Source organism: Ascaphus truei, chromosome 4 (genome assembly GCF_040206685.1).
Source record: "Ascaphus truei isolate aAscTru1 chromosome 4, aAscTru1.hap1, whole genome shotgun sequence".
NCBI lineage: Eukaryota > Metazoa > Chordata > Amphibia > Anura > Ascaphidae > Ascaphus > Ascaphus truei.
Genome location: NC_134486.1, coordinates 262,472,236 through 262,491,602, shown reverse-complemented (window position 1 = coordinate 262,491,602; position 19,367 = coordinate 262,472,236). Strand labels below are relative to the sequence as shown.

General features: G+C 41.6%; 1 protein-coding gene across 15 annotated transcripts in view; it reads left to right on the top strand.

Moving 5' to 3' along the window:
- The first annotated feature begins 329 nt into the window (after positions 1–329).
- Positions 330–19,367, top strand: part of AHI1 (Abelson helper integration site 1) — a 282,040-nt gene continuing 263,002 nt past the window's right edge. For 5 of the 15 annotated variants that reach the window (XM_075597395.1, XM_075597393.1, XM_075597394.1 and 2 more), the window contains exons 1-2: positions 330–638; positions 11,583–11,655. In XM_075597395.1, coding sequence (XP_075453510.1) covers positions 11,646–11,655 — 10 coding nt within the window. In that variant the 5' untranslated portion in view covers positions 330–638; positions 11,583–11,645. Of the gene's footprint in view, positions 639–11,580; positions 11,656–19,367 lie in introns of all 15 variants that reach the window. The other 10 variants (XM_075597391.1, XM_075597402.1, XM_075597401.1 and 7 more) reach the window with 7 other exon arrangements.

The window sequence follows — 19,367 nt, the reverse complement described above, 5'->3', positions numbered from 1 at the left end:
TACATATATTTTTTGGCTTGAGATCAACAAAGTAGTGTAATGTTTGAGATGCAATAACCCAGATGAATGAAATGTTAACTGCTTTCAGTTAATGGAATGAGAATATTTTTTATTTACTAGTATCCAAAGACGAATGAAACAACTTCTGTCATTGAAGATACCGCGTTGATCACGTGTTCCTTCACAGCGTTGATCACGTGTTCCTTCACAGCGTTGATCACGTGTTCCTGCACAGAGCCCCGAAGCATCACACTCAGGGGCGGGGTTCTACCAGTGACGCACGAGTCAGGCCCATGCTCTCGCGGGCACAACCCCTACAACCCAGAGGCAACGGCCTAACCACTAGCCCTTCTCTGCGGGAGCGCGCGTCTCTGTCCTCTGGTTGGCTACCCGGTTGCCCTGGGTGACGGGAGAGGGTGGAGCCGGTAACCGGGGAGTTGTTTTGGCTGCTGCAGACAAAGTAACAGACAGGAGAGAGAGAGGCATTATATACATTACTACTTGTGGTGTATATATGATAGGTATAGGTTTATATGTATATATACACACACACTGTGTGGCACACGTGTGCATGGAGAGTCTGTGACACACCGGGTGCTGGCTACTGGGTGAAGGAGGAAGTGATGTGACTGCAGGTGAGTGACCAGTGTGTGTTTATTATACATTGTGTGTGTGTGTGTGTGTTATTTATTATACATTGTGTGTTATTGTACAGTCTGTGATGTTAGACAGTATTATTAAACAGTGTGTTTTATTAAACTGTGTGTTATACAGTGTGTGTTATACAGCATGTGCAAATGTGTGTTATTATATAATGTGTGTGTTTTATGTACAGTGTGTGCGTGTGTTATATAGTGTTATGTACAGTGTGTGTGTTATTATGCAGTTTGTGTGTTATACAGTGTGTATGTGTTTTTATTATACACTGTGTGTGTGTTATACAGTGTTATTATATAGTGCTATTTTAGTGTGTGTGTGAGATATTTCATATTTAGTAAACTTTATCCAAAGCTTTAGGCTGTCATGGCCACAGCGGTTGGTGTGCCACTGATCAACCACTGAATGCCTTTCAAGGTACATTTTAAAAAGTTTTTCGTTTATCCTACTGTCAGAAAAAAATTGTGACGCCATATTTCAGCCGCCCCCACTTGCAAACCCAGGTTTTGACTGACATTAACCTTATTATTCTACACATATAAAAGACATAAAAACTAGACCTGGTCAGTGATGTGACAACAAAAACAATTCTTGTATTTTTAAGACAATTTGCAAGTAAAATTAACCTCTGATGTGCCAGATTAAAATACTTAATACTGTACTTTCTGCCATTTCCATTACACTGCATAATAAAGAATGGTGTTTGAATATAAGTATATTTGTTTGTATTACAAGCAATACATTTTTGTCTAACCATCATTTTTTGTCTGACAATCTATCAACTATATAGTATTCTAGCGTGTGTTAATATTGTTTGTGTGTTAACATACTGCAATCCCTGGTAAACTCATGAGTTTAACATCTTAAGTGTCCGATCACCATGTTGTTATCCTTATCAGGGATGGAAAAATGATATTGTGTAGTAGTAGTCAAGATCATCATAGGTGAACATTTATCTGTTCGATGCAAAGTGACCTTACTTGTATTCTCAAAGGGGGAAAAAAATATCCGCTGTTTATTTGGTTATAGAACTATAGATCCCAGGCGCCTAAAATTCCCTCCCTTGGTGCCTGTGCTGTGCGCAGTGATGACTGACCTGTCAATCACTACTGCACTGGCAACAGTGCTCCCCAATGACACAAACGCTGGATCTGGTGCTCTGGGACTGGCAGCAGCGGTATTGACTGTTTAAGTCACTGCCGTGAAAATAAATGTTTTCTCAGATTCAATGCCGGTTCGTAAGCACTGAAAATACCACGAGGTCCTTGTTGCGTGAAAATACAGATTCTGACACAGGTTTCTTGCAGTTCCAATATATATTTATTCTTGAGGCTGTTTACAATACGCTTCAGGCAAGGACAGGTTAACAATTGAGAACAGTCTTGGGCTATGTATTTCTATTCTGTTCTGACGCATCTATTCTCAAATAGGATTCACATAGTAATGCCTAGCTACTAATTTAACCTATGCATAGCTTGTTAGCATGAAATAATAATACAATTGAACAATCCTTGGAAAGTCTGAGTACAAAGCCTATGCTCCTATATGCTTATTTTGGCCTTGGACAGACTTCATCTTGTACCCAAAATGTACTTTAAACAATTCACATTACCCGGCGGATTTTCAGCTACCCGGAAATTACCCGAAGCCAGCAACTAAGAAGTGCGCCCGGTGCCGGGTAATGTCGGGGCAGCTGAAAAATACATCATTACTTACCTGCTGTTAGTGACAGAAGGCGAGGAAGACCCGTGAGGAAGCCCGCGGCGACATCTAGGCAGGTTAGCAAAGGTGCGGTGGCAGCATCAGCAGTGTGTGTTCAGCCCGCACGGGATCTGCAGTACTCCATAGCCGTGTGAGCTGGGGAACCACGTGACCGGAGCAGGAGCAGAAGCGTTCCAAATTGGACAGCTCATGGCGATGACCCGGACACTTCATGCATTGTTTTATGTTATATAAACACAAAAATAGATACATAACCTGGCGCATAAGTGTGTGAAAAAGTCCCAAATGATTATGTGATAAAATGATAGTTCCAAATTTACAACCTTGAGTGGTCGGTGAGAAACGAACTCAGTTCACAGTTCATGGGGGCAACAAGCAGTTCTTCTCATAGGATGGACTTGATCCTGCATATATAAAATATCAAGCAGAGAGAGAAAACATTGCGCAGTATATTTGAACAGACAATGGTTATTCTAAAAGCTGAGTTATCTAGAATGCCTACTTACTAGAAGTGGCTAGATCACATGCAGGGGAGAGAAACTGTTCTTTAAGCCTTCCTGGTCCCGGAAGCCTCGGTTATGGCACGAACCCCTCGTGGTATCCTTGGCCTCCATGGGTCTTGAAAAGCTGTCTCTTCAAATCCTGTCTTTAAGGAATCCTTGCTGCCCGAGGTCACACAGAACAAGGGTAAGTGGTTAAGGTTGGAATCAAACTTGTGCTGATTGAGACAGTATGGCTGATGCACTGGAGAAGTTATAGGCTGGAATTGTTTTTAATGGACCTTCATTAAAAACAACCTCCCCTGTGGTCAGTTGCCAGGAGTGTCCACTGATGAGGCTGCCAGGGGACTTTAAAATGGCAGCTACAGGACGCCTTCCGATGTCCGCAGAAGAACAGGTTACCGTGCAGTCGTTCTGTGACAATAAGTTTTGTAGGTCTGCAGTTTCCCGGGGAGCTGCTTTTTATACCATTTACCGCATGGGGACCTTGCAGTATATAGTCTGTGAGGATCCCTAGAGACCCAATATACCGGCACAGCACAAGAGACGTTTCGGTCCCCAGGGGGACCTTTGTCAGGAGTCCGTCCAGGAGAGGAGCTGTGAAGCGAGCTCTGCAGCGCCACTGCAGCGCCACCCAGCGCCATAGGGTGGCGCTGCAGAGCTCGCTTCACAGCTCCTCTCCTGGACTGACTCCTGACAAAGGTCCCCCTGGGGACCGAAACGTCTCTTGTGCTGTGCCGGTATATTGGGTCTCTAGGGATCCTCACAGACTATATACTGCAAGGTCCCCATGCGGTAAAAGGTTTAAAAAGCAGCTCCCCGGGAAACTGCAGACCTACAAAACTTATTGTCACAGAACGACTGCACGGTAACCTGTTCTTCTGCGGACATCGGAAGGCGTCCTGTAGCTGCCATTTTAAAGTCCCCTGGCAGCCTCATCAGTGGACACTCCTGGCAACTGACCACAGGGGAGGTTGTTTTTAATGAAGGTCCATTAAAAACAATTCCAGCCTATAACTTCTCCAGTGCATCAGCCATACTGTCTCAATCAGCACAAGTTTGATTCCAACCGTAACCACTTACCCTTGTTCTGTGTGACCTCGGGCAGCAAGGATTCCTTAAAGACAGGATTTGAAGAGACAGCTTTTCAAGACCCATGGAGGCCAAGGATACCACGAGGGGTTCGTGCCATAACCGAGGCTTCCGGGACCAGGAAGGCTTAAAGAACAGTTTCTCTCCCCTGCATGTGATCTAGCCACTTCTAGTAAGTAGGCATTCTAGATAACTCAGCTTTTAGAATAACCATTGTCTGTTCAAATATACTGCGCAATGTTTTCTCTCTCTGCTTGATATTTTATATATGCAGGATCAAGTCCATCCTGTGAGAAGAACTGCTTGTTGCCCCCATGAACTGTGAACTGAGTTCGTTTCTCACTGACCACTCAAGGTTGTAAATTTGGAACTATCATTTTATCACATAATCATTTGGGACTTTTTCACACACTTATGCGCCAGGTTATGTATCTATTTTTGTGTTTATATATTATGTTTTGAGATATATGAGATGTCTCAGTAGATTACCAGGCAGCTTAGTTATCAAGTGCACAGTACTGTATTATTAGGTTTAGCGCTTGTTACAGTATATTTGTAATTATTAATTGTTTTATGTTGATGTGCTGACCTGAGGACTCATTACAACTTTGCCACACAGTGGATAAGTATATAAGGAGATTTTGTACAACTTTTTCTCCCACATACTCAGGATTTTTTTCATGAGGATGGACATTGTTTTTCCCCTTTTCCTATTATCAAATATGGATCTGTATTCAAACCTTGGACTCATTTTGATACAATTGCATCTTAGTTATTCAGGGATTTTCCTTTATCTATTTTCAAATTGAAACCTTGGTTTCCTCCATATCCGCTGTATACTCTTTATTCATGTATGTTACACATGCTATTATCCTTATTACATCTGTATGTGGCACATTAGTATTTTGACTCTTGTATCTCTCAGGTCTTTTGTTCACATGTATGACCGGCCAGTCTTGCGTACCTAGGAAAATACATTTTTCCTTAGGTTAGCACAATATACCTTATTGTGTCCACCTATATTTAGATCGGTGACACAGCATACCTATCCTATCAGTCTTTGATTTATATGCATGTAGTGTATATGTTGGGTCCTGGCCCCCCCCCCCCCCCTGTTTTTGGTTTTATATGTTTTCATCATGTTATATCTGACATTAAAGTTTGCTTATTCTATAGTGGATATTCAGAGTGCTCATCTTTGAGACTTTTTGTCTTGGTTTTGAGATATATAGCGCAGTATGTATGGACATGGCCTTTAGCACTCATGGGAAGAGAGTTCTCTCATGTCAGTACTGACTCGTAAAACTTCGGTCTCGGTTTTGGCCATCACTAAGTGTCCCGAACAGTTGCATACATTTGTATTCATGCAACGTCTCTCTTTTGGTGTTCTAAGATTACCTTTGAGTATGGACACCTTCAGATCTTGTGGCCAGAGTCAGAGAAATGTTCGCCGACAGGGCTGGCTCTTGTTCCGCGTATGATGCTGTGGCGATGTAGATTCATTCTCTTGTTTAGCCCCTGTCCCGTCTCACTTGCGTAGTAGCAGCCCCCTGGGCATTTCATGCACATGATGAGGTACAAGACATTGCTGGAGGAACAGGTGAACATTCCTCTGATTTTGTACTCCAGATTCCTATTCCGCTGTGTGGAGCATTGCACAGGTTTTGCATCTTGCGTCCTGGCATTGTCTTGTCCCGCATTCAGTTGTACTGTTGAATACTTTACTCCTCACCATAATTTTCTTGAGATTGAGTTTGTCTGTATGATAATTAGGGTGTTTCAGGGAACACCTGTTGCAGTCTTGTATCTTCCTGGAGAATGGGTTGTAGTTCCCTGGCGATCTTGCGTAGGGCTTCTAGGTGTGGGTTATATATGACCACCAAAGGTACCCCGTCGCTTGTCTCTTCCTGTCTGTATTCAAGGAGATCATTTCTTGGTATTCTGTTGGATTTGCTGGTCTACAATTCTGTGGTTATATCCACGGTTTATGAAATCCGATCTCAAGGCTGTGATCCGCTGGCCTCTGTCTGTTGTCGGAGCATATCCGGTTGTATCTTATGGCTTGACTGTAGATGGTAGCATGCTTAGTGTGTGTCGGGTGGAAGCTGTTGTCCCTCAAATAGCTGGCTCTGTCTGTAGGTTTGCGGTATACAGCAGTCTGTAGTTGGTTGTTCTTTATAGTAATGGTGGTGTCTAGGAAGTATACTTAATCTGGGGAATGGGTGAGTTTGAGGTTGATGGTCGGGTGGAACGTATTGAAGTTCTCATGGAACTGTAGGAGGTCCTGTCCACCAGAGGACCAAATCAGGAGGATGTCATTGATGTAGCAAAGGTATGTAAGGGGTTTCAAGTGACATGTGGAAAGAAAGTCACTTTCCAGTTTTGCGCAGAACAGATTTGCATACTGTGACACCATCCGAGTGCCCATAGCAGTCCCGGTTGTCTGGAGGTATGTGTGATTTCCAAATGTGAAGTAGTTATGGGTCAGAATAAATTTGATGCATTTAGTCACTGTCTCTGTGAGTGGCTCCTGCGGTCCCAGAAAGTATCTGCAGGCTGAAATTCCATCTTTGTGAGGGATTTTAGTGTAAAGTGACTCTACATCAGGCCTGTACAACTTGTAAAGTGAGAAGGGCCGAACTACTCCAATGAAAAAATATTTGGGCCGCACGGGTAAAATAATAATAATCATCATCATCATCATCATCTCTCCTCCAGCACCCATCATCATCATCCTCATATATCTCTCCCAGCACCCCATATCATATATCTCCCCCAGAACCCCTCATTATCAACCTTTGCGAGACTCCCCATCTATCTCTCATACCCCCATCTCTCCCCCTCACAAATAATACTCCCCCTCCACCACACAATACCCCCCTGCACACCACTCTCCTCCCCCTGCACCTCACATCACATCTCGCCGTCCCCCCCTTCCCTACCTTGGTTTGCGGTGGAGGAGGCGGCGGCAGAGCAGGCAGGACTGCACGCACGCTCTAGCAAGCAGCAGTGCTGAGAGTAGGCTCGCGGGGGAGGGGGAGAGCGGGAGAGCGGACTCGGGAGGGAGGGGGAGAGCGGAAAGCCGTCGCGGGCCGCACAGTGAGTGTAGGCGTGTTGTGCAGGCCTGCTGTACATCCATGGTTGTTAGTAGTATTCCTGTTGGGAGGGGGCCAATGGCATTAAGTTTGTTAAGCAGGTCGGTGGTGTCCTGGATATAGCTGGATGTGTTCCTGAAAAGTGGTTTTAGAATGCCCTCCACCCAGCCAGAAATATTCTCAGTCAGTGTGCCAGATCCAGAGATAATAGAATGCCCAGGGTTACCCTCTTTGTGAATTTTAGGGAGCATGTAGAATGTGCCAGGTTTTGGGTTAGCTGGTATCGGGTCCAGAATTTGTTCTCTTGTGTGGATAGGGAGTTTTTTTTAATGATCCTGTTGAGTTCTCTCATGTATTTTTTTTTTGTTTTGTTTTTGTTGGATCCTCCTGCAGTTGGGTGTAATACTTTGCATCAGAGAGTTGTCTGTGTGCTTCCCGCAGGTAGTCTGTGGTGTTCATTATGACCACTGCTCTTCCCTTGTCCGCAGGTTTGATTGTTATGTTGTGGTTGGCCTTTAGCGATTCTATGGCTCTCCTCTCGATCAGTGTCAGATTATACCTTTGTATCTATAATATCTATCTATCCTATATCTATATCGAAAAACAAAAAATGTGAGCACACAATCCTATAAACAAATATATAACAATTTAATGAATAAAATACAAACTAAAACGTGACCATGAATATAGCAGAAAATACACAAATCAAAATTGCTATAAAATGAGGTTGAGATTGCTGCAGAGGTAGAGGATGAACCCTAGGTATCAGAATAATCTATTATGAGTCCTGTAAATGAGAAGTGCTTTAAATAGTCCTCCTTAGAAGAAATGGGTAAGCAACTCCAATATCAGATGCAATGAACAAACAGTTCCAGTGTAGGTGGTAAATAACACACTCTCCTGACAATGTGCTAAGATGTATGCTGATCAGGAATCCACGCTACCAGCGCACTTCTCAGCTGGAAGCCTCGTGTCTAGGAGTAATTAGAACCGATGTGTGAAAGCATTTGGAAGCAGTACCTGACCGGCCGGCGTCGGGACCCGCTTGTCTCACAAGAACACGTCCGCAGTGTTCAACAGGTAGATTTTCCCAGCTCGACCAAGATCACTCAGCCAGGATACATGCAGCGGTAGAGGTGGATTCAGCACAAAAGACTGCAGCTACAACCCAATAGTCAACCCAATAGTCACTTCAGTCAGAGACAGGAATGGCCTCTCTGGAAGCCAGCTGATTTCATCTCAGGGAATCCTCTATAACTCAACCCCCAACGTGATGACGCACCCTACGCGTTTCGTCAGTGATTGATCGATTTCATCAGGGGATATCCCGGGGGGTCTGGATGGATATTTATAGCCCTTCTATGGAATCCAATTGGTGGGAAAAAACGGCAATAATTTAACAGTTCATTGGTGCAAGTGCTTATAATTATATAATGAAAACCAACTTTTACATTATAAAAACTATTAGTGTATATGTGCATGTGAACATGTGTAATTTTGAATTTGATGATTTATATAATGTGTATTCATAATAAAACATAATAAAATATAAAATCTAATCGAATATACATATAATATCATTATTAAGAAATAATGTGAATCAAAGTGATAACTAAGTGAATATCAGATACAATACATATATATACAGTGAATTAAATGCCAAAATATACATATATAGGAAAAGAGGGAATTAGATTTTAATGCCTATATACGAAAGTAAGAATATATAAAAATGAAATATATAATAAAAAACGAGAAACCAGGATGAAGTGCAATGAATTAGCAGGCGCAACAAACCCACTCCAAGCCAAACAAAGGAATAAATCCAGAAAAAACCACTATGGTGCTTGTGTCCAGGTTTTCATTGAGACCTCTTGGAATTAAGCTGTGAAGCTGAAATATCGAAAAGGTCTCCCTACGGGAAAGGGATTTGAACCGGTCACCTTTTTTTATTATTATTATTATTATTATTATTATTATTATTATACACATGGCTTCTCCATTTTGGCTTTATTTTTGTTAAATCATGACACTGTGTAATATGTCATGTGTTGTTGTTCATCTGAGGTTGTATTTACCTCATTTTAAGACCTGCTAAGGAACAGATGATTGTTATTATGTCCTGATATGTAAAACCATGGAATTCAAAGAGGGTGTACTTTCTTTTTCACACGTGTGTATGTATTTGTGTATGTATATATATATGTATATATATATATGTGTGTGTGTATATATATATATATATATATATATATATATATATATATATATATATATATATATATATATATATATATATATATATATATATATATATATATATATATATATATATATACACACACACACACAGTGGTTGACAAATCACCAAAAAATCTACTCGCCACACAAAAAAATCTACTCGCCACCTAATACCAAACGTGTGCTGCTTGGGCCAATATTTACTCGCCCGGGGGTTAAATCCACTCGCCCGGGGCGAGCAAATGTATAGGTTTGTCGAACACTGTGTGTGTATGTGTGTGTATATATATATATATATAGGTTACTTCTGGTTAAGCCTGGTCTATTTTAGAGAGAGATTAATACAGAGGATTCATGTCCTAGTTAATATCCAAACTTGATATTTAATCTAGGTGTGCATATAAGAAATGACTATGAATGCAATCATATATCTCAGCTAAAATTAAATTTAAAATGTTCCTGACTTTCTGTCAAAAGATTGTTTTTGTATAGTATTACCATTTCTTTCACTGGCTAAGATTAATTTAATGAATTTGCACTAAAAACGTGACATTTGTTATGACTAAGGTGCTGTGTAAGATAATAAACATTTTTCTTTTTAAGTGTGCTTATCTAGTGTTTTTTTTTTTTGTTCTGTAAGTATTACATGATGAATGGAGTTGAAGTTTGTTGTGAGACTTAAAAAACATGTACAGGCATACCCCGGTTTAAGGACACTCACTTTAAGTACACTCGCGAGTAAGTACATATCACCCAATAGGCAAACGGCAGCTCACGCATGCGCCTGTCAGCACATCCTGAACAGCAATACCGGCTCCCTACCTGTATCGAAGCTGTGCACAAGCGGGGAGACTATAGAGCCTGTTACAAATGTGTTATTTACATCAGTTATGCACGTATATGATGATTGCAGTACAGTACATGCATCGATAAGTGGGGAAAAGGTAGTGCTTCACTTTAAGTACATTTTCGCTTTACATACATGCTCCGACGTTAATGCGGGGGGTATGCCTGTATGCTGTTTTTGAACTTGCAAAGAGGGCCATGCTGTGGTTATTCATAATAGGGGAGAAAGCCCTAACTTAAGTAACAGCTACTGCACACAGCCAACTAAAATGACTTTTAAATTAACTTAAAGCAGCAATCGAGGTTTCATTTTTTTCAATTTTTTTTAAAGGATATGGGGTTTCCGAAGCTAAACCACTGTTGATTTTAGCTCTGTGCTTCCAAAGATACTTACCTCCTTAGGAGATGCTGGGATCTCTGGCAAGTTTAAATGTCCTGGTCCCCTGAGCCAATTGGACCACGGAACATTTAAAAACCACTATTATTCTAAGTACACTATTTCCCTGCCAGCATAGATACTGGCACTCACTACGGAGATAAGTATTTCTGGAAGCAGGGGATCCCTGTAGCTGAAATTCTCACACTTCAGTTCCGAAAATGCCATGCTTCAATCCTGTAATAAAAATAAAATAAAAAAATAAAACCTGGATTGCTGCTTTTAGAGCTAAATTAGTTTGATAAATTTTATAGCCACGTACCAAAAACAACTTGTGCCCTCTTTGGTCCATCTGGAAAAGGTTGGATTTATTTCAAACAGACAGGCAGTGGGTAATGACTCATTTATTAGCTGTTGCTACAGTATTTCATAAGATATTTTCCCAATCCTAAAGACCCCTTTTGACCTATTTAAGTGAATGGGCATTAAGTTGTTTTTCAGCAATAGAAGGTGTCTCATTGAATACTACCACTTAATAAATGTGGACCAATATCTGTGGAGCAATTTATATGATCTACAGATGTATAATCGGGGGTCATCTCTCCAATTCAATCTTATCAAAGAGTGAAAAGGCTGGTCGTATGCGTTTATGGAATTGAACAATTTTGATTGTCAGAAAATTCTGTCTGGGATCCCTATATGCCTTCCCCACAAAGTCTATGCCTGTCCTAGGTTTCCCTCCAACTCCACAGTTGTGCCTAGCAGGGGTGCCCATTGTACCCCATACTTTATGCCGTTCCAATTGAACTTTTTCCAGCTACTGCCAGGGGAAATGCAGTTACCCCCTTTTGTATAATCTGTATCCTTTATATTTGGAACATTTAAATAAGAAAATATTTTTTTTTTTGACGTGGGTTGTGGTTTGTCGGGATATACATTATTTACATAATTATGAGAACATGCATAGTTCAGCTTTCACTTCTATTAAACGTCTGGTAAATGTTCATGCTGTCACACTAATTACACGTTTTTTCTTTCTTTTTACTTTTAGTGGTGGACTTGTAAATCTTAAAGAAAAATGCCTTGCTGAAATCACCGTTGGATCTTGGATTGAAAATGCCTACCAGTAAGACTGTGTACATTTTTTTTTTTCCCTTTCTCATCGGCTTCTATTCTGAACATGCTGTACATTCTGTCAATGTAGAGGGAAATCAACTACACCCAGATAAACGGTTATCCAGGGGACAGTGTCTGTTGCGATCACACTGCAGAGGACCATACTTGTTAATTCTCACGTGCCGAGATACTCCATTTCTAGGAAAGATAGGTCAAAGAGAGGAGGAGGGGTGTTATTTTATATTGCTGACACCTTACAATTTACACTGTTAAATTGCCCCCCAAGCCCACCCTCTTTTGAAATCCTAGTTGGCAGAATCTGCCACCCCTTTTCTAAGCCCATCTTGGTTGCTGGCATCTACCGCCCCTCTACAGTCCCTGACTGATATCACCCAGTTTCTTGGCTCCATTTCCTCTATGAATCAGAAGAGTGAGCTGCTAGTTCTTGGGGATTTCAACTTCAGTTGGTTCGACCTTAAAAAACTCAAAATCCAGATACAAATCAAGTTGTTTAACCTATCGCAACTCATTTCCCAACCCACATGGACAAACCTGAAATCGCACAACCATTCCTTGCTAGACTGGATTCTCTCAAATCCCAGCAGATTCCAATCCTCTGGCATCCTTCCTGACATTTTCAGTGACCATGTAATAGTGTACTCTGTAAGGAAAATTAAACTGCCCCAATCAAGCCCTAAAGTTCTCCTCACTAGAACATTTAGAAACTGTAACCCACAACAGTTTCTGGATGACCTTACCAACTGCCCTTGGCACAGAATCTATTTAATTCCTGAAACATACAGAACCCTTACAAGCTCATATTGAACCCCCAAAATACCCACAACATATATATAAGCATATAAGTTTCACAAAGGAGAGCTACTGAGCATGGCAATATATATATTTAAAATCAGAGACATAACATAAAACACAGACAGAGCTCAGTGCACATCCAGAAAAACTTATATACGGTACAGTGTCTAAATATACATGTATAAATAAAAATAAAATGGTCTTTTAGTTTAACATTTTGGCCAAATTGTTGTAAGCCCTTGAGCCAACTGCACGACAGACCACGTTACAAGGGTCCCTAACACTAATGTAGATTCTTAATAACCTGTGCATTGCCAGGAAGAATGATTTATAATAAATCTGTCAATATTAGTTGCAAAAGTTCTAAGTCTGATTGAAGCTTTTATTAACCTGTACATTACCAGGAAAAGCACTCTGTAATAGATTTGTCACAATCACACTGTAAGCAGGCAAGTTCCCCTGAGAGTGGGAGATGCCATGGAGTGAGCTTTTAACCATTTAAATGTGGGAGGGAGGGAGCTTCAATTGGGTAGGAGGTTGCCACCCTCCAATCAGCTAAGACTAGCTGAACAAGAATTATAAAACATACAGAACCCTTACAAGCTCATATTGAACCCCCAAAATACCCACAACATATATTAAAGCATATAAGTTTCACAAAGGAGTGCTACTGAGCATGGCAATATATATATTTAAAATCAGAGACATAACATAAAACACAGACAGAGCTCAGTGCACATCCAGAAAAACTTATATACGGTACAGTGCCTAAATAACTAATAAATAAAATGGCCTGACCCTGATTCTGCGCTCGACTATATCCAATCCGAGTTCTTAAAACACTGTGATACCCATGCTCCACTATGCAGAATAAGAGTACAGGGGGCTCTGGAATAGGGAAGCATGCTTTAAACTGGTTTCAGTCCTACCTATCAGGTAGATCCCAACATGTGTCCATCTTGGGCTCTAACTCCAACCCCTTGGATATCACCTTTGGTGTCCCGCAAGGCTCTGTTCTGGGGCCCCTACTCTTCTCAGTGTTCATCAATGATCCTCCCACAGCTTGTAAGGAAGCTTCAATACACATGTATGCAGATGACACAATCCTATATGCACACAGCCATAGTCTCTCCGACCTTGAACACATACTTCAGTCTAACTTTTTGAGACTCGAAAACTGGATTTCCCAAAACAAACTGTTTTTAAACACTGACAAGATTGTAACAATGGTATTTGGGACCAAGACTACATTTTTAAAGCTTCCAGTGACTGAGCTCCAGATCAGAACCAACACTAACACCACCCTAACTCCTGTTACTAGTTTTAAATACCTGGGCATATGGTTTGACTCCCACTTAACATTCGGGATGCACATTGATTCCCTGACATCCAAAACCTGTGCCAAACTAGGTGTACTTTACAGGAACAAATGCTCCTTAAGTCTGCTGGTCAGAAAGTGTATTGCACAGCAGATGCTAATGCCAATTATCAACTATGGAGACATAGTATACGGCTCAGCACCCCAAACCCACCTTGGCAAACTTGACACCCACTACAATTCAATATGCTGTTTTGTTCTCCAATTCAACTACAACACATATCACTGCGAAATGCCCAAAGAACTAGATTGGTCATTACTAGAGTCTAGGCGCAAAGTTCACCTTTCCTGTCTTGCCTTCAAATACTTTCTGGGCAAGCTACCCAGCTACCTGAACAAGCTCCTCACCCTACCACATGCAGCACTTATCATCGGAGATCAGACTCCAAAAGACTGTTTATGGTCCCAAGGATCAACAAAGTATCCGGCCGCTCCTCCTTCTCTTACTGTGCACCCCAAAACTGGAACAAGCTACCGGAGACTCTCACATCCACCACCAGTTTAAGTTCTTTCAAAACTAAAGCTGTCTCACATTTTACAAGCAAATCCAGAGAGAATGTGATGCACAGCCAAAGAGTGGGACCACAATATCATAAAAAATAAGTCTTTTATTCGTCCATATGCAGAAACAGAAGTGATAACCTAGGAGTATATCAAACACATATGCTCCCCTCCCTTAAATAGCATACTTACTCCAATTCCGTTTCGCGCCATTGGGGGAGTGACGTCACTTGGCCAGCCCCCCCGCCTGCGTAAAGACGCATGCACGTAGCGCAGCCCGTGTCAGCATGTCCCTCACAACTCATAGAAGGGGCAAACTGGCATGGCGCATGCGCGCGGTAAGCCCGCCCCCTGCCACGTCACTACTCCAAGGGCGCTCCCCACGGACTATCCTGGTCTCCGATAGGCGTCGCGGGTGTCATGACGTCACCCGGCCGGCTCCCTGTACATGCGCAGAGGCATCTCAGGGCGAGACAGCACATTATGTAAGCTCCTGGTGCCCTCAAACGAATACTGCGCATGTCCATGGTGAGGCCATCTCAGGGTTCCCATTCGTCCACTGCCCACCAATCGGAGACCCTCATCATATTCCCTAATAGTTAACACTGATTAAAAGTATGCCCTAACCAAAAAGCATTTTATTCCACATAAATCAAAAAAACCTTCAATAAAAAACTGTCTCTGACACTACACCTCCTCAGACACAGGTAGAATTACTACAAGAGTGCTTCTCCCTATTAAATATGTATGTACACTGGCGACACACTTTATTCGAGCTTGGCTAGTCCCACGAATTCGGGTATACCCGGGTGTATTGAGGTTTGTGACTGTTTTCTGCCCGAGTGCATTGAGTTATTTTCCAAGCAGGGATTGAAGCATTTTATTCCCTCTGGCTGCAATACTGCACAGTATATATATATAAACTGCATTACAATTCATGAATTTATGCCATCTGGTAGACACGCGAAGCATTGCAGCCTATTAAATCCTAATCATTATCATTTAACAGATCAGCCGCCCATCAGCCAGGCATGAACCCAGGCTGGGAAGGCAAATGCAACGGGGCTTGTCAGAGGTCAGGAGTGGCGCATTCCAGGTATCTGCCAGGTACATACCGGGTATTTGCTCGAATAAAGTGTGTCGGTGCAGTATATATAATTTTGTAATCCATTTCCAATACTGAAGGTAACATTTTGTATCGCAATATGCCTGATTCCCGTAATCTATCCAATCGATCCTAATAGTGGGGGAATCCACAGGGAGAGCCTACTACAAGTTAATGTAATATCAGAATACCCATATAACTAGTCTAAATCGCACAATCTTATTCCGAATTTAGATCATTATTTCATAACATATAGATCCAATATTTTATCCTATCCCTATTGTATATACTGAGGGTGAATTCCACAGAGGGACTAGGTCGAACTGTAAGACAACCCGATAATGTTAGATATCTAGAGCATCAGATACTGGTGATTATCTCAGAAAATGGCCCAAGCTACATTCAGTATTTAAGCCCTCTGGTATTCTCATCTTCAATAAGAATATCCATTGGGCTTCCTTACGATCCAGGAATTTTTCCATATCCCCTCCTCGTTCTCTACGTATGATCTTATCAATTCCCATAAATGAGAAGTTCCCCATCCCTCCCTTTTCACATTCGCAAAATTGCTTGGAGATGGGGTGTAACAGATCTCCCTTTTTAATCTGTCTTATATGCTCCTGAATGCTTAACTTTAGACTCCTTTTTGTTCTCCCAACGTATCTTTTCTCACATGCACAAGTAATCAGATAAATGATATGTGTAGAACATACAGTTAATAGAGTTATTAACTTTATATTTTACGTGTGGATTGCTTGAAAAAAAAATACGTTGGATTGTCTCATATCTGCAGATGTTACACTTCCCACATTGGAAAGATGCCCTAGTGATGAAAGTATCTCTTTTTCTTACTTCCCGATTTAATTTCACTAGGAGATTCAAAGGAGGCTATTGTTTTCGCCTTGCGAAATATACATTTTGGGCCCAGCCCAATATGGTCTCGTAGATCAATATCCATATATAGCAAATCCCAATGTTTATGTAGGATTGTTCTCACCTGATTTGCTTTTCCTATTATATTGTGATATAAATAAAGTCATCACTTTTTTGCGAATATTTCACCATCTTTCCACGCCGGGCGGACCCCTCCCTCCGTATGTCAGAGTCTTCCAGAAGGGACTCCCTGTCAAGATTCAATACCTCTTCAAAGGCTTTGTTAATTACCTCCTTTTTGTATCCCCTATCGATGAATCGGCCCTTAAGTTCCTCAGACTGTGAGAAAGCCCTGTTGTGTAGAGCAATTTCTCCTCAATCTGAGGAACTGGCCCTTGGGGATCCCTGATATCAAAGACCTGGGGTGGCATCTGTCTGCCCTCAGGAAGGAGTTCCTAGAATGTTCCTTCCTGAAGGTCTCTGTTTGAATCTGCATGTCTAAATCTACAAATAAATGGAGGTCCAGAAAGTGCATGTGTTGGATATTATAAGTATAAGTGAATTTCAAATCATAAGTGTTATTATTGACGTAATCAAAAAAGGTGTTCAGTGTTGTAATATCCCCCTTCCAAATAATAATAAGGTTGTCAATAAAACGCCTATAAAATATTATATTACTCCTAAAGTGATTATTACTACTATAAAGAAATTGTGACTCCCACCACCCCATAAATAAATTTGCATAAGAGGGGGCAAAACTTGTCCCCATCGCCGTGCCTTTTAGTTGTAAATAAAATTTGTGCTCAAACAAAAAATAATTGTGCGTTAATAGAAAATCAATAGCATCTATAATAAAAGTGGTATTAAAGAGTGAATATTTTGGCCCCAAATAAAGTGACGTACAGCTGCCAACCCCAGGTCATGCCTAATAATTGAATACAAAGACATAACGGCGAGACTTACCCAAATGTAGTCCTGCTGCCATGTGATCTCTCGAATTTGTCTCAGGAGATCCCCTGAGTCTAAAATAAAAGAGAGTAGACATCTGACAAACGGATGTAGATATTTGTCCACATAGCGTGAAAGTCCATCTCCCAAAGATCCAATACTGGAGACCATTGGCCGGCCAGGCGGGTCGACCAATGTCTTATGGACCTTTGGGAGATGGTAAAAGATGGGGATGACTGGGTTCAGATTAACAATAAATCCTGCCTCTTCTTTACTGAGAACATTAGTAAGTAGACCTAGATCCACAAGATCCAAAAGTGATTTAAGATAAATTCCTGAGGTAGACCAGCGTAGGAGAGACCATCCCGAGTTGGCGCTCGGTCTCTCTGAGATAGTCTGTCCTACTCTGGACCACCACAGCCCCTCCCTTATCCGCACTTTTGATAAAAAGGTTGTGGTTATCTTGTAGTTTTTTTTAAGGGCCAGTCTCTCCTCTCCACTAAGATTATCTCTGTCTAAATAAGAGGGAGAAAATGAAAAACCCTGAGCTAATGTGCGTAGGTCTCGTATCACTAAATTCTCAAACATTGTAATGTATGGTCCTTTCACATATGTGGGAAAGAAAACTGAATTGGCCTTAAGTTGCGACTTCCATTCTCCAAAACCTGGAATTGTGTAATCTTCTCTGGTCTCGCCCTGTTCCTCCCACAGATCGTCCATGTCCCTCAGGGCACAAATTTCCCTGAAGATAGACAGACGATCCGCGGGAGGCAGGGCAGGACCTAGAGACTCTGTAGGTTCTTCAAAATGAGCGGAACCCTGACATGTATTGGGAGCCACCTGAGGCACAATACTCAAGGGGTCTATGGGAACCTGGAATGAGGAAAAATATTGTGAAACAACCTGACTCGCAGAATTCAAAGGATATACAGAAACCTGAGATAGAGAAAAATCTTGAGAAATACATGGAGAATACAATGAATTAGAGATCAAATTTGGGTCAACATTGGGAAATTGAGTGAGATATTGAGGATCATTTACAGACCGAATCGAGTCATCTTGAGGTATAGACAGATGGCTATCTTGTGTGTCCATCCTCACAATTGGTGTTTTCCTACAATGAAAGAATTTTTTCAAAGTTCATTTGCGAATAAACTTATGGATATCGACCACAGTATTAAATAGGTCGAACTCCATTGTTGGTGCATATTTCAGCCCCTTATTAAGTAAAGATATTTCTGATGTAGATAACTCAATTCCTGAGAGAGTGATAACATTGTCCAAATTATTTAAGAGTTCTTCTTCCTTTTGCGCCATGCCAGTTTGCCTCTGAGTTGTGAGGGACATGCTGACACGGGCTGTGCTACGTGCGTGCGTCTTTACGCAGGCAGGGGGGCCGGCCGAGTGACGTCACTCCCCCATTGGCACGAAACGGAATTGGAGTAAGTATGCTATTTAAGGGAGGGGAGCATATGTGTTTGATATACTCCTTGAAAAAATGCTGGGGCACGAAACATGTAGGAGGTTTTCACTTCTGTTTCTGCATATGGACGAATAAAAGAGTTATTTTTTATGATATTGTGGACCCACTCTCTTGGCTGTGCGTCACATTCTCTCTGGATTTGCTTGTGGACGTCTCAACAGTGACAGCACGCCTGAGCACGGATATAGGACGGGGGCACTTCTGATATGTGAGTAACAGTCTATATACAATTATTATACATGTGGTTCAGCTAGATCCAGGGATCATCCTAATGAGAGGCTTTGTGGTGGGTTCATTCCCATTACCTTGCCCCTTCAGGGATTATTGGTCCCCATGAAGATGGCAGACCACTGAAGAACTGTGTCTAGTTTATTCCTTAAGCCCCCGTACCAGTGCTGTGGACTTAATGTATATAGAAGATACTTATATTATAGATCCGACACTAGAGCGCTTGCATCACTGAACATTCTCTGCACATGTCTCGCATTTTAATCTGGTCTGTAACTGTTAGATACATCTATGTGCATGCAATGTCTTGTATATAATGTATGCCCTGTTCATTTATGTAACTGTACTTGTAACCATGTATTATTTGTCTTAACTCTGTGCCCAGGACATACT